Source organism: Apus apus, chromosome 1, assembly GCF_020740795.1.
Source record: "Apus apus isolate bApuApu2 chromosome 1, bApuApu2.pri.cur, whole genome shotgun sequence".
Taxonomy (NCBI): Eukaryota; Metazoa; Chordata; class Aves; order Apodiformes; family Apodidae; genus Apus; species Apus apus.
The window spans coordinates 95,857,214-95,872,396 of NC_067282.1; the positions used below are offsets into that span (position 1 = coordinate 95,857,214).

A 15,183-nucleotide genomic window follows, 5' to 3' on the forward strand; every position below is an offset into this window, starting at 1 on the left:
CATAGGAATCTCAACTAAAATTAACACCAGAACTAAATAACTGTAAGTCATTTTAAAAAAAATAAAATTACCATTTCTGGCCTTGGTCTTTTGGAGAAGAATTCACCATTCAAACCAGACTGGAGGGAGAAGAGAACGGTGACAAACATCAACCCTCTAACACACAGGCGGGGCGAGGACTGGCCGCGCGGCCGGTTCCCTCGGCTGCTGCCGGCGGTGCAGGCGGGCAGTGGCAGCCTGGGGCGAGCAGTGTTGCAGGTGCCCAGTTTGCCCACCCCAGGGGCTGTGCCAGCCTTGCCCATGCCCAGTGTGACAGCAGGGCTGCTGGATGGTTCAAAGGAACCACTCTAGGGCCAAACCTCCCTCCCGCTGCCCATGGCATCCTCCTACCACCACACACTTATCAATCCTAAGTATAAATAAGGGTTTGTTGTCCAAGTCTGTCAATTGACTCTTTTTTCAGTGTTGATTGCTGTTGGAATTCTATTTTCATCCTGTCTGGCAAGCATGGCTTGTTGCCACTCCAGTATCTGATACTATGTCCCCTGAAGCATTCCAATGGCTTGGACCAGGATCTGGCTGGCTGCTCAATACTGATTTTATGCTCCTGCTGAACAGCATCCTCCTCTGTTTTGCACATACTTTGATAATTTTGAATGTGTTTAAGTAAAAAACAAACAAATCTTAACAAAGTGTTCAAATAATGCAACCACAAGCTGAAGCTGCACAGAAGGAGCAATATGCTGATTTTGGAAGACAAATAAAAATAATTGGACTCAGAATCCAGGCCAGTAATTTCTGGGTTTTAAGTGTGTTTGAGATTCCAGCTTAAACTGATTTTTCTTCCCCAAAATAATATCCAGAAGGATATAAACTTCTGATTATGCTTGGTAATGCCTTTCTCTCATGTTCTCCTACCAGCTACTCCTGTGAAAAAGGAGTCCTTCTTTGGCTCCATGGAAACTGGAAATGATCACAAAGTTTATTCACAAGTATGACCCCAATAGCTGGTAGGAAATACACATGTAGGCTTAATTTTCAGTCCTTTCCAAGATGCAGTTTTTTAAAAGGCCTTGCTGGAAAGCTATCATGAAGTTCCAGATCTCAACTTCAGATTAGGATCTTCTGCAGCAAGCCAAGACACTTCCCCATCAGCTACTATTACGATAACCTATTAATAATTATTTTCATCTGGAAAACATGTTTATTTGTTGGGGGTTTTTTTAATGTTACATTCTACAAAGAAGATAGTTACTGGGATTAATGATTCCATGAGGAAAATATGTAATGCTTACTGAGCACAGAGCTTTCCTTCTCCAAAATAACTATTTATTTTTAATTTTATCCAGTGAACTTCTATGGTGTCAGGCATTTTGCATCAGATTTATTTCATTATAGTAACCTAAACAGGTTACATTAATAAAACAGGGAACTTTGCAGCAGTAGCATTTGGAATTTTGAAGTGGTTATGAGTGGAGGGAGAAAAATAAAGATTTTTTTTTTTTTTAACCACGTAATCAGACAAGAGGGGCTGAGATTGGCTGGAGTTTTAAAACATATTTTTCTTTCAGAAATTACTTACTTGGGCTTACAAGCCAGACAGGCAGGTTTTCCCAGTAGCATTCTCAAACTAGGGTGAGGAATAGTAACTCTGGAGCCCAGCCAATTCCAATGTAAATCTGTTTTGTTCATGAAAACAAGCCAAATTGCTTTTATACAACATCTCAGTGTTTCAGGTGACCTGCGATATTCTCAGCTCCCATTCTCCATGTCAAGAAAATAGAGTGGGTGTTTTTTTGTTTTTTTTTTAATTCTGAACAACAGGCACAGGCAGAACAACAGGGGCAAGTACTTGCTGTTAGATACAAAATGAACACTGAAACACAATTAATATTTTTGAGTTTTGGTCAATATGTGGTTGGTGTGTCTGCTCTGCCCAACAGGCAGGATCAGACTCCTGGAGAGGGGAAATCACTGAAACTCACTCACAGCCAGCCCAGAGCTGTGTAATCCCTGAGATGAAAATTGGACAATGGTCTCATGTTTGAAACAACCATCAGACTGTCTTGCTAGACTTCATTTAAATCCCACAGAAGAAAATGTAAACTATTTATTAAGAAAGATAAATTCCTGCTCTCTTAGAAGGGAGAGAGTTGAGGCTCGCCATGGGTTTGGCAAAGCTTTCAATGGAGATGGTTACAGCTGGGCAAAAACCGATGCACAGGGAACTGGGCAGGGGTTGAAGCAGTTCCTTTTAAATCACCTGAGGTGCACAAAGAGCGTCCACTCTGACCGTAACCGACGTGAACTTTTAATCACTGTTCACATAGTACTCCTGGCATCACATTATCACTGGTGGCAACTGAACTTATTCAAACTCAAATATTATACAGCAAACAAAGTTTCAGTTCTAGCAAAGTATCAAAGGAAGCAATGCCCTTTGAAGCAGCTACCTTATGCTTTAGGCTTTATACAAACTCAACAGAACAGCACCTCAGAAATCCCGTACCGAATGCAAACAATCCCCACCTTTGGAAAACAATCCCCTGTTCGAGGAGTAAACAAAAGCATACATTAGTCACTCCCTCCAAAGATGGGCAGCCAACAGAGGTGATGAGATTTAACCTCGAAGGCTGACTTAACAGCAAGCAGTGTTCCCAAATCGCTCCATGGCTTAAAGGATCCCGAGCCCCTGAATGTCACACGACATGCAAGGTTCGTGCCTGCGCGACTGACCGCCTGCGAGCAACCACTCACGGGAAGGGGTTCAGCAAAGCTCCCCGCCAAGCTTTTCCGTATGAACAGGGACTGCTCTCTCTCAGCCGCTGGATTCTGACCTTGAAACTCACACAGCTCACTATTATGATTTCTAGCTTCATTACCATGGCCAGGAACTGAACTACAGGTTTGTTTTTATTAGCTTCTCCGCCACTTTGCCAGCTATTCATTTGAATCTTCTAAACAGTCATCTCTGAATCATAATGCAAATTCCATTTACTGAAAAGGTGGTACCTTTAATATAACAAATGAACATGTTTAATGACTGATACTTTTAGACATTACAGCATCTCTCATGTTTTCAATAAATGGATATAATTTTCTCTGCATTACCCTATTATTATTCTTTGCTAGCATTACAAAGCTACGTTCTCAGCTGCGGGTGTTTTCCACCAAGTGCATTTTAAAGACAGCCCAAACAACATGATTTAAAAGACATCTCCCTCTGTAGCCTCAGCTAAAAATGCTGTAGGATACAGACAGATTGGGTTGGTATTTTATTCTCCAAATGTATTTACTGCTGGCATCTGTGTTTCCACAGGGCCATGTTCTTCCACAATTGCTGACTGTATTTATATTGGAAGAATATCTACAGATGCATTTCACTTCAAAGGCAAATAAAGGCTGCAGTGTATAATCAGGATTACTTCCTCGGTCTGAAGCCTGACCCATCTACCATTTGGAATAAAACATTTTGAGAGTGAGCAAGCAGAAGTGGGTCACCTTTGTCGCTCTCCTGAACCATGCTCATAACTCCCTTTGTGTCTGTAAGAACCACAGATGCAACCATGCATCAGGAGATGGCTCAGGTGCTCACATGGGGAGAAAGGGAGAGGAAAATAGTGAGTAGGGGTTAGCGAGCCTCGGGTATTTAACATGGTTGAGAGAGACTCCAGTGTACAAATTGCTCAAAAAGGTAGTATACAGAAACCCAGCTACTTAAGTGCAGTAGACACTATAATTTTGATTTGTGAGTGTTACAACATTGATTTGTCCCTGAGTAACACTGCTGTGTTTGGAAAGGCCATCATGTTATATTCTGATTTCACTTAAAGATAACGACTGAAATCGAAGAAAAATACATACGTAAATATCATATAAAGTCACATGGATGATGTGACAGTTTTTCAGTCTTGACCATGAAAGAGACAGGCTGACCTTTTCTCTGAACCTTTTCCAACCAGTAGCTCACCAGGTCCTCTTCTGTGCATTTGACTAAACCCCTCTGACCCCCGTAAAGGGACTCCACTCACAGCAACAAGGGCAGTAAAGCAAGGGGAGTGCAGAAAATAATATTGTAATAGAGATGTAGACATGATTGCTTGGAATTTATGGGTTCTAAAATTATGGACTGGCGCCAAAGAGTGAAGTTGCAAAGGGTCCTTCTGTTGATTTTACAGGCTTTTGGACCAAGCTTTGTACACCTGCTCACTCACCTGCGACAAGAGCCGCACGTGTCAGATACTATTTTCAGCTTCTTAACGAGATTTTTACGTAGTTCTAGTCTAGGTCAACTTTGACTCTTTTTTTGTTACTGACGCTCATAAGGCCTTTTTATTTACTCTGTTCAAGTAATTACTGGTTATCATAGAGATACAGCAAGTCAGATATTAAGCTCATCTGTTCTGTTCTATCCCGCACCTTGAAGGAGCACATTAAATAGTAGGACAACTGCATATTGTTCTGTATATATTCAGAGAAAGGAAGGTCAGAAAAAGTGCCCCGTGCCCCTTTATCAGGTCATGATGAAGCCAGAAAAGTTTTAGATCTGTGTGGGAATTACTTGTAATTTTAGGTTGATTCATTCTGTTACCAAGACCAGCTTTTGCAGAGAGTGCTTGGGAGCTCCAGGACGGCCATGAGTCTTTCCACAAGGTGAAAATTATAAATGTAAATTGAAAATACAGTATTTAAACTTAAAGATGGGCAAATCTGTGCTATTCTAAATTTGACAGGATGTCTTTCAGAGTCAAAATATGAATTGTTGTCTATTTTTTTCCTGTCTTTTTTTTCCAAATGATATATCACTGTTTAAAAAATGAAGCACCATGGAGGAGAGGTTAGAGCAAAGCGAGAAAACAAACACAGCTAATTCTGTGCCTTGGAACTGGCCTACACCAGATCTTGCAGCATTCCCTGGTGCAGAAAACTTGACAGATGCCGTCTTCAAATTCCCTCCAAATAACCAGAACTTGACATAACTGGTGAACATGCCCAAGGTGTAGTTGAGAACAAACACATACCTCTTCCACTTCTACCCACGAATCGGAGGTCGTTGAACCTTGCTACTTGGTTTTTCATGGCAGCCGTGGCATTTCTGAGTTCTGCAGAGTAGTTTTCATCATTTCCAGCCATCACCGTTACCAGGGTCCCATCTGGCACATCTCCCAGGGCCACTACCTACGAAATCAGGGAGGAGAAGCCTCAGCTTCCTTATGTGATATTTTATTTGGGGCACAGAAGATGAACAAGTAACATGATAAAACTGGGAAAAAAAAAAAAAAAGCAACAGCAAAAATCTCTGTAGACTAAGAAGTTTTTTGGGGAAAACAGGAGTAGCTTCCATTCCTAGTTTGTGCAGAACTACAGAAAAGTGTTTACATCAGCCCACCTCTGAAATACACAGCATAATGCGCACTCCAACATGAAAAATACATGAAATACGCTTTCCAAAATATACTTCTGCAACTGTCAACAGATAAATTCAAGTAACAGGAACTGATTCTGCTCTGATTTACATCAGCAACATCACTTATAAGCCACAGCAAAGCTAGCACAATGATGGAAATAAAAAATTAAAGTGAAAACAAAACCAAGCCAATAATCTCGGTGTCCCCCACAGCTGCACCAGTTCCCTAAGTCTTCCTTCCACTGCTCTGAACAGAGCTGCCCCAGCATAAATTCAGAATAAACTCATGGAAAAGCAAGCCTCAATCAAATGTTTAATCACCACTTACTGAACAATTTATTTTTTTTCTTTAGAAGCATGAAAGCAAATAATTGACTTAAGACCTCACCCGCAACCTGGGGATGGAAATCGTGATCTGAACTAATCTGCAATTGCTCAGACAAAGGCTTCCACCTTGTCTGAAATGTCTGCACTGTTGCCTTTTGGTGCCAGCATCTTTCAAACAAATATTTAGGGACACAGGATTAGCTGCATTTCTAATGCAATGCGCTGAGAGGCATATAGATTTCTAACCTTAAATATTCTGACTTGTATCTACAATGTTCACACTAGTTAAACTATAAAAAATGAATTTTATCTCATCTTCCTGAACAAGGCTGAATTTTCAAAACAGCTATAGCTGAACAGATGTCTGATTTTCTCTAGATTTACTCTGGCAAAAGTAAGAGCTTTAATCAGGTCCTCTATTATACCTTTTTTTAGATCCAATTGCTCTTCCCTCATTGAAGTGTACAGTAGCAACCTCAGGACTACTTCCAAACCCCCTGCCCCCCCCAAAAAAAGAAAGAAAGAAAGAAAGAAAGAAAGAAAGAAAGAAAGAAAGAAAGAAAGAAAGAAAGAAAGAAAGAAAGAAAGAAAGAAAGAAAGAAAGAAAGAAAGAAAGAAAGAAAGAAAGAAAGAAAGAAAGAAAGAAAGAAAGAAAGAAAGAAAGAAAGAAAGAAAAGAAAAAAAAGACATCTAGCTGGTTTTTATTTCCCCTTTTACACATTGTAAGAGGAAGTAGTCCTGCATCATGTCCTCTGAGTTGCAGTTTGATATTTTTCCTTCCTCTTAGCATGCTCTAGCTTTCGTCCATACAGTTATAATTGGCTCATACTTGTCACGGCCCAGTTTTATTTCTATTAGTTTTGAATCACACTGTGCTTTCCAAACAGGTTGAGTGGCTCCTTTACTTGGTCAGTCTTTGATGCTTATTCCCCAGCCATAGCTGCCTCCCATAATATCAGAGAGGTCTCCAGTCTCAGGTATTTCACAGCCTTTCTTTCTCCAGGAGGCTACGTTTCTCACTTCAGTGCTCTCCCATTTGTCAGCGATAACCCTTGTTGTCACTTCCACATGCAAAGTTAAATTCGCTGTGTCAAAATTCCCTCTTCACAACTCTGTTTCAACTTCCTCTTTCCCAGTCCTCTGCAGACCAGGCTTTTGGGCTTTTTGCTCTCTCCTGTGTGCTGAAATGTGTTTTTGTGGCCTGCGCTACGCTCAGCATTGCGCTTTTCCCATTTCCCTGATCTTGGAGTAAAACAGACCTGCTCGAAACATTGAAGCTAGTGAGTTTTCTCCTTGCACAGACAGCACTGTGTCCCAAGGCATGCTGGCTCTGAAGATCAGCAACTGTGAACCCAACGTGCTCGCCCAGTTCATAAAAAGTTACCATAAAACCTTAATGCATGCACATATATTAAAAGCACAAGAAAGGGAAAGGGGAAAATCAGGGCATTACCCTCATCTCCCCGCGATGCAAATGTTTGCATGTTCATTTAAGGCACTATCTGCTAGCAGTTTGAGGGATGAAAAAAATTAGTGAATGCAGTTTTGGTTGCCTCTTAGAGGACAAACTGAAATGACAGTTTTCAAACCACACTGAAGGCAAATTATCACACTCAGTGATAAGACACGTGAAGAAAATATTAGAAACACATATAAAAATTACACATCCCAGAAAAGAAACTCGAGTTAAAAGTCACAGACAATAGAAACAGAAATACAAACATTTACATTAGAAAAAAGACTAAACAGATAAGTTGGGACTTGCTGACTGGAGTTATCTAGTACTTTGTTGTACTCTTCAGCTCTTAAAAATATGTATTTCCAGAGAAGCAAGAAGAGTATCAGAGTTGCAGTGCTGTCGGGTACCTAAATTACCTGTTTCTGCTGCATCAATCAAACAAAATTGGCCTTTTGAATTAAGATTTAGATTATTTCTTAATAGTGTTTGGACAGTGAAACTATATGGCACCTTATTAGAGTTATTATTTTCTAAGCTTCTCAGAATCATTCTTTATTTTAGGAAAAAATAATGCATGGAAGGGATCATTTTGGTTGGAAATAATACCCTAAAGCTAAAGATCAAACGTCAGGAGTGAAATTTTCTAAGGAAACGTGAAGAGAAAACTCTCTGCCTCTTTATTTTTAATGATGCAATCGTTGCTAACAAAAACTCAGCCTTTTTTTTTGTCAGATGCAAGTAAGATATTGGCAGCATCAGAAAGATCTGAACTGTATTTTCTGACCCAAATGATCTTAAAAATGACGACTCTAAAAATGCCTTTGCAAATACCCAATATTGATTAAAAAACGAATGAGATTGTTTTATACGTGGCAAACTTTTTCAGGGCTCATTTCTGCAGTGGTCCACGGCAGGAGCGTTTTGGGGGGGTGGGAAGAGAAGCACCAAGTGCCCCAGGAAGCAGGTGCCTGCCAGCCCAACATCGCAGGAGCCCATTAGGAAACCTTCTCCCGATGGTGGTTTGTTGGTTTTTTTTTTTTGGTTTTGGGGGGTTTGTTGGTTGTTTTTTGTTTGGTTGGTTTTGGCTTTTGGTTTTTTTTGCTTGCGTGTTTCTAGGTTAAACTACCTCCGTATTCCAAACGCCTGCTTTCCTCTGTTTGGAGAACCTGGCCTTTTACTCTGTTTGCAGAAGCTGGGAGCGGGCTTGCCGGTTAAAACGGAGGTGGCACTAGCCGGGGGGGGGACGGGACAGTAGAGGGGGACGAAGAATGAGAGCGGCGTTGCCTATCTCTCAAAACCCGCCCCCGGGGGGTGTTTTCCGTGGGCAATTTTAGCAATTTTCTTCCTGTCGCCAGGAACTCCTTGCCCGGGGAGCCGAGGGGGAGCGGAGCCCCGGCCGCTGCCGGACCCCGCGGCTCCCGGCGTTCAGGCACCGGGGCCGGGCGGCGGTTCCGCTTTCCGCGGCCGGGAAGGAGAGCGAAGAGCCGACTCTTGTGCCCCATCCCCGTTCCCCACTGGGAGATGACCCGGTCTGGGAGCGCACCCAGGGCAGGGCCAGGCGTGGCACAGTGGGGAGCAGATGCTGTGGCCTCCGGCCGCGGGGGACCCCCAGGAGAAACACGGGCTACCTTTGAGGTAGCTTATCTCCCTTCCCGGCGGGGCGGAGCGGGTTTTCACGCCTGTTCCACACCGTAACTCTGCCTTCCAGGAGGAAAGCTTCCCGAGTAATTAGCAGCAGTTGCCTCGTGCGTGGGTGACAGTATAATAATTAATCTAAATGTGTGAATTTAGGAACTGACCCTGCTGATCAGTTCCTCCCTTTCCCCAGACTCATATATGCGTAAAAGAAGACTCTCCAGTAGTAATAAAACTTTTCCGTCCTCAGCAGGATTTCCCAAAGCTCTGGGATCTGAACTGATTCCCTCTCCTTCCCTTCTCCCCTCTAAAAGGCATCGGAAAGACTCGAGTCTGGTCGCTTTCAGAAAAGTTGTACTGAAGCCGTCGGTGTTTAGCAGCGACCGCAAAAACAAGCATGAACTTCACAAATCCCGATCCTAAATCTAACCCTAGGGTTCCTAGAGATGTGTGTGTCTCTGCGGCTATCGCCTCGGAAAAAAAAGAACAACGAGAGTATTTACCTTTTCCTTTCTCTCCTCGGCAGCCTATCTACAGGACCAGCAGAAAAAAACCCAGCGCATTCAAGGAGTCAGCGAGAGACCCAGGTCAAAAAAAAGCGTGATCAAAGGGAGGGGATGAATTTTGCTTAAACCCGAGTAACGGGAAAGCAGGCAGAGTAAAGGGAGGGAAGAGCAGCAATCATCCCCCGCCGTCCTTGCCCGCCCGCTGCGGGCCGGGGACACTGCTTGGCCCGGGCCCGGCCACGCACCGCCCCGCAGCAACGCCGCCGGTGCCGGAGGCAGGAGGGGAAGCCGAGGTACGCTCCCTCCGCATCTTTTGCTGCGGTTTTACTTTGGCTACCGAGTACAGATTTAGCAAGGGGCTCTGGAAACAGAAGTCCAAGTAGCCGCAGGGCCTGCTCAGCGTAGGCCCGGACAATAACTAATCTGTGTATTAAAAAAAAAAAAAAAAAAAAAAAAAAAAGCCAAAAAAGGGAAAGGTGCATTTTTTTTTTTTCCCGCAGAGTCCCTGGCTACCTGGCGGGGATAAGTCCAGCACCTCCGGAACGGAACCGGTCGGTGCCGGCGGGCGCGGCGGCGGAGTGTCCCCGTGGGTGGCCGTCCCAGCCAGGCGCTGCGGCGCGGGGTCTGCCCCCAGAGGGACCCACCGCCGCTGGGGGCGGCTGCTGGGGGAGCCCGGGGCTCCTTCCGTTCCGGGGCACCTGCATCATACTGCCACGGGCTGCGCCTGTATCTCGTCCCCACGGCAGCCAACCCCCCCGGCTCTGGCCTTTCTTTCATTATTTTTCTCTTATTATTATATTTTTTTTTCTTTTTGCCTTTTCCCCTTGAGCAGAGCCGCCCACAGCTACCAGAGTTATGAATGGGCCGAAGCAGGAGGCAGCGGCTGGAGGGAGCGTGCCCAGCCCATCGCCTGCCCCCGCCGCGGACGCTCGCTCCTGTCCGGGGCCAGGGCGGGAGCCGCTCCCGCCCGCTCGCCCCGCGCCTACCCACGCTGCCGCGGGTGGCAGCGCCCGCAGAAGAAAGGAAGGAATGGAAGGAAGGATTCAAGGAGGCGCGGGGGCCGCTGAGACCCACCGCCAGCCTCCATGTGGCCTCCCCACCGGGGCGAGCCGTCCCACCCGGCCAGCGGGGTCTCGGTCCGGGTGCTCGTCCGAGACCGGGGGTCGGCGCCCCGTGCCCACAGCCTGCCCTCACCTCTCCTCCAGCCCACTCCGCCTCCCCTGCCCCCCGGAGCGCGCCTTTCGGGAGCCTCCAGACGTACCTTGAAGGCGATGGGAAGCGTCTTGTTGCAGCGCCAGTGGGTGGGCAGCACGGAGCAGAGGAAGTTGGGGCTGTCGGTGCGCACCAGTTCCCCGGGGTGATCCGCCAGGACCTCCACCATGCTGCGGTCGGCGCTGCGCAGCTTCCCCGGCAGGGCTCCGCTGTGCTCGGCGCCGGGCAGCGGCAGCGGCTCGGTCATCTTCCCCGGGCTCAGCGTGGTGGAGGGCGGCGTGAAGCGGCGGCTGGTGCTGGTATCTACGGGGATACGCATCACAACAAGCCTTTTGAGTGAAAGACCTCCACAGAGTTTTTACAAAACAGCGAAACAAGCGTAACTCTTCAGCGATCTGCTCTCGGGGGACCAACATAAACGGATACCGGCTGAGGACCCGGGGGAAACTTGTTTCTACGCCAGTCCCAAAAGTTAATTTTTTGCTGAAGGCGGCTGAGATAGCGAGCACGCCGAGACTTAACTCTTGGCTTCCTGGCGCTGCGGAACAGATCACGTTAATCCGATAAGTGAACGGGTCGTCCGTGCGGGGCTTTACCGCGACGCTTGTGCATCTAGTCTGCGGCCGTGACACAAAAAAGTTACCGGGGGGGAACCTCCTTCCGAACTCCCAAGCACCGTGGAAAAATTTAGGCAAGTCAAACACAAGACGCGATCAGAAACGCATGCACAGCCTGGGCTTCCCAGAGAGTCAGTTGCCTATCAGTTTCTTCCAGGTGATTTCTCTACAGTCCCAAGAGAAAACAAAATACATCAGCTTCTTCCGTAGGCACAAATCGCTCTTTAAGAGAGGGAAATTCGGGGTCAATCTTCAGAGAAGGCAGCACGCGACCTAGACTTTCTGATCAAAGGTCAGCTGGCTACAACTGTATATATATTCACGTCCACACACGCACGCACACACACACACATATACTGTACTTCATAAAATATTTACAATATAATCTGCAGAGAATTTAAACACAACAGGAATCCATTAATGTTCTCGGCAAGATTCTTTTTAAGCAGCCTCGAAAATCAGCTTCAGTAGTTTGGTTCGTGCTGCTCTACGAGTACTCATATCACGACCTTTTAATTATTCTTGCTCAAAACAATAAAAAATAAAGCAGCTCAGTGCACAGCATTCAAGCTTTCAATCTCTATCTTTGTACTTGTTTTTGGTACCACGTCTTTCATCAGTTTAAAGAAAGGTCGCAGCCGATCTCAAGCTCTGAGGCTAAAAGGTCCACAGCTGAAAACTTGGGTTTGGGGATGTTGGTTAAATTGTGGGTTCTCTCTGTGGTTTTGTGTGTGCAACAGCGCTCTCTCTCTCTCACTCACGTCCTCCTCAGCAGTCAAACCAACAGTCTGCAACAACTTCGGCAGTCATTGCCAATTTTTTTTTTTTTTTTCCTCTTCTTCTTTTTCGGTATCTGAGGCAGTCTTCCTCTAATTCGGCCACAGGAACCGGCTGCTTAGCAATATTTTAACCGCAGCAGGTGGAAGCCTGCTTTCGGAAGCATTGGCTTTTCTCTCGGCCGCCCACAGCCAGCGGGATGGATACTGCCAGCCTGCGCGGAGAGCCCCCACGCACCCGCACACACTGGAAACCAAAAGCAAACCAACCAGCAACAATAAAAATAAAAATTAAGAAAAAAAAGAAAAGGAAAAAGAAAAGAAAGAAAAAGAGCCACTACTTTTGAACGAGTATAAGCTTTCCTTCCGCAAAAGAGGAGGTTGGCGGCGGGCGGGGGCGGAGGAGCCGCTGACCCCCACGGGGAAAGACGGCAAGAAACGGGGAAGATTCAAACCCCCCAAAGTTGCCAGCCAGGGTTAGAAGAAGTGACAACCTCCAGCCCAGACGACCGCTCCGAGGAAGCGCATTTTCGACCGCAGCGAAGCTCTCGGGTCTTCCTTCACGTGAAGCCGCAGACGAACGCAGCCTTCCTGCCTGCCCGCCTGCCTCCCGCCCGTCCTGCCTCCCGGGGCACCTCCTCTCCCCCGGGCCGGGCCGAGGTCCTGACCGCTCCGCTCTCCGCTCCTCCGCCTTGGGCTGGGGTCCGCGCAGCCTCCGCCGGGCCGGGATCCCGCCCTCCCCCCCCCCCCCGCCCCGTCCGCCGCTCCCGCCGGGATGAATGGAGGTGGCCGGGAGCGAGTCGGCGGCGGCGGGCGGCGCGCGGAGGAATGTCATTCCCCCGGCTGCTTTGCATATGGGGAGGGCGCCGGCCAATCAGGGCGCTCCCCGGCAGCCGCCAGGGCGCGGCCGCGGGCCAGGGGCTGCTGGAATTGGCGCGGCCGCCGCTCCCGCGGGGCGCGGGGGGTGAGGGCTGGGCCGGCGGGGCGCCGCGGACCCCGCCACCGCGCACCCAGCCCGCGGGGATGCCGCTCCACTCCCCCCCCCCCACCCCCCCGGCCCACCGCCGCAGCGCTGGAGTGGGGCCCGCCGCGGCTGGCTGCAAGGTGCTCCGCGCCTGCGGTTTGCCTGGGGCGGGTGGGGGGGAGGAGGTTGTTAAGGCAGCCGGAGAGACGCGACCCCCGGCTCTGCCCGCCCCCGGTGCGGGTCCCGCTTAGCCCTTCTACTGACGGGCCACCCGGCCCCAAGGAGCGGCAGGTGCCCGCAGGTTGCCCTTGAGGTGCCCCACAGCACCACGGAAGCCGCCTCGGCAGCCGCGTGTCCCCCCGGGGGTGAGGTCCCGGCGGAGTTTTCTCCGGAGCGTTTCCTCCCCCGCGAAGGGGGTCCCAGCCGCGCAGCGGGACACCTGGGCCGGCGGCTTCCCGCCCTCTGCCCCGCTGCTGCTTTTCTCGCCCCTCCTCTCCCCACTCGGACAAGGATGCGGCCCCGATCCTCTAAACATGTATCGGCAGCCTCCGGGACCCCAGACGGGGCCATCCTCCCCTCGGCACAGCCTAACCACCGGCCAGGCCTGCCGGCAGCACCACCGGGGACGTGGCCGGGCAGGCGGGCGGGCATCGCTGCACGGGCAGCCGCGGGACCCCGGCGCCCGCCCCACCAGCCGGCCTGGGCCCGCGGAGCCGGTAGCGAGGATGCTGGGTGGAGGCTTGGCTGTCCTTTCGGGCTGGGTTGTTTTTTTGTTTGTTTGTTTTGGTGGGTCTCTTATTTTTTTGGTGCCCGTCGCGAATGTCGTGGGCTCGCCGCTGGCGTTCCCCGGGCTGGGAAGGGGCCGATCCCGGCCTGCTGCCTCCGTCGTGGCGGAGCCTCCGCCCGCCTGCTTATTCGGGGCTCCTTCTGTGAAATTTCACACCCCTCTCTCGCTCGTGTCTCCTCTCCCCGCCGTGTGCCCGCCGCCACGGCCGCACCTCCTCACAGACATCCCCGGGAAGCCTCCACCGCCAGACCGGCAGCCGCGGCGGCCGGCCGCGCTCCCGGGGCCAGGAGAGCGCTGAAGAGAAGCGGCAGCAGCTGCGACGGGGTGGGGGGGGGAGGAGAGGGGGCGGGGTAGCGGCGGCCGAGGGGGGCACCACCGGGGACACCTCCCGCCGCGGGCAGCCGGGCTCGGGAAAAACCGCGGTGAGCGGGCGGCGGCTGCTGCCCGGCCGCGGGGCCTTGCGCAAGGCGGTGGCGGCGGCCGCGGGGGGGACCGTGGTGCAGCTTCGCGGCGGGGCCGGCAGAGGGGGCCCGCTGCCCGCCGTCAGCCCGACCGAGGGGGAGCTGGCGGAGGGGGGTGGCCGCAGGGCGACCCCCGGGGAGGGCGGCCTCTGCGTGCTCGGCCCGTTGCGGCTAGCACCGTCCGTCCCCGCCAGAGCCCACCGGGGACGGCGGTCCCGAGGGGGGACTCGACTCTCCGCGTCCCCTGGGACGCGGCTCCGCAGGGAGAGTCGCCTTGATGGACGGCTCGCTGGGAGCACCCGGCACCCCACCCCGGGGCGGGGGGAGGAGAGGGCAGAGGGGACCCTCGGTGTTGCCGCCACCCGCTTTGGAAACGCTTTGGAGTTGCAGAAGCAGCTGTCAGCACGCGTTTTGGCACCCCGCCACCTGAGGGGACTGGAGCCGAGAGCGAGCTCCTGCCATTTACGCTCCCTGGTTTACACGCAATTAAACTGAAAGTAGGCTGAGTGCCCAGAGGGAGAGAAATCGGATTTTGCCGCCTAGGAGCCTGCTGCCGGGGGCAGGGATGCGCCGGGTGCCCTGCGGCACTGGACTCCTTGCGCCGAGACCCGCGCAGCGCAACTGAGTTCAGGAAGCAGCGCAGCCGCCTAGCACGAAATTCACAGTACGAGCGCCAGGTGTAGACTTCTTCAGACCCCTCCAGTGCGGGTTAGGAGCTCCTTCCCCTCTGCGGGGAATTACAAAGCTCCGGCTGCTTCCCTCTTTCCCTCAGGCCCTTTGCGCAGGGAACGCTAAGGGGGGCCGAGCCCAGGGCTGCCCATCCCGGGGCTGCCCCTCCGCGGCAGGGCTTGTCCCGAGGCACCTCCGCGCCGACGGCTCATAGCTCCATCTTCTCTTGACCTGCCGCTTGCCTCCTTCCCCTCCTAACCCTCTGGCACAGGACGCGAGGCCGGTTTCCCGTGTCCCCCGCCCCGTCCCACAGCGCTGCGGTGGGAGCGCAGGGCGGGAAGGGAGGCTCGGCGGGGGCGGCAG

At 50.6% G+C, this 15,183-nt stretch overlaps 1 protein-coding gene across 1 annotated transcript in view; it reads right to left on the reverse strand.

The window, feature by feature from the left end:
• Positions 1-12,116, reverse strand: part of RUNX1 (RUNX family transcription factor 1) — an 81,714-nt gene extending 69,598 nt beyond the window's left edge. Inside the window, exons 1-2 of the mRNA XM_051644070.1 lie at positions 10,596-12,116; positions 5,022-5,178 (exon numbers count right to left, since the gene is read on the reverse strand). Coding sequence (XP_051500030.1) covers positions 5,022-5,178; positions 10,596-10,865 — 427 coding nt within the window. The 5' untranslated portion in view covers positions 10,866-12,116. The remainder of the gene's footprint in view (positions 1-5,021; positions 5,179-10,595) is intronic.
• Positions 12,117-15,183: the final 3,067 nt, after the last annotated feature.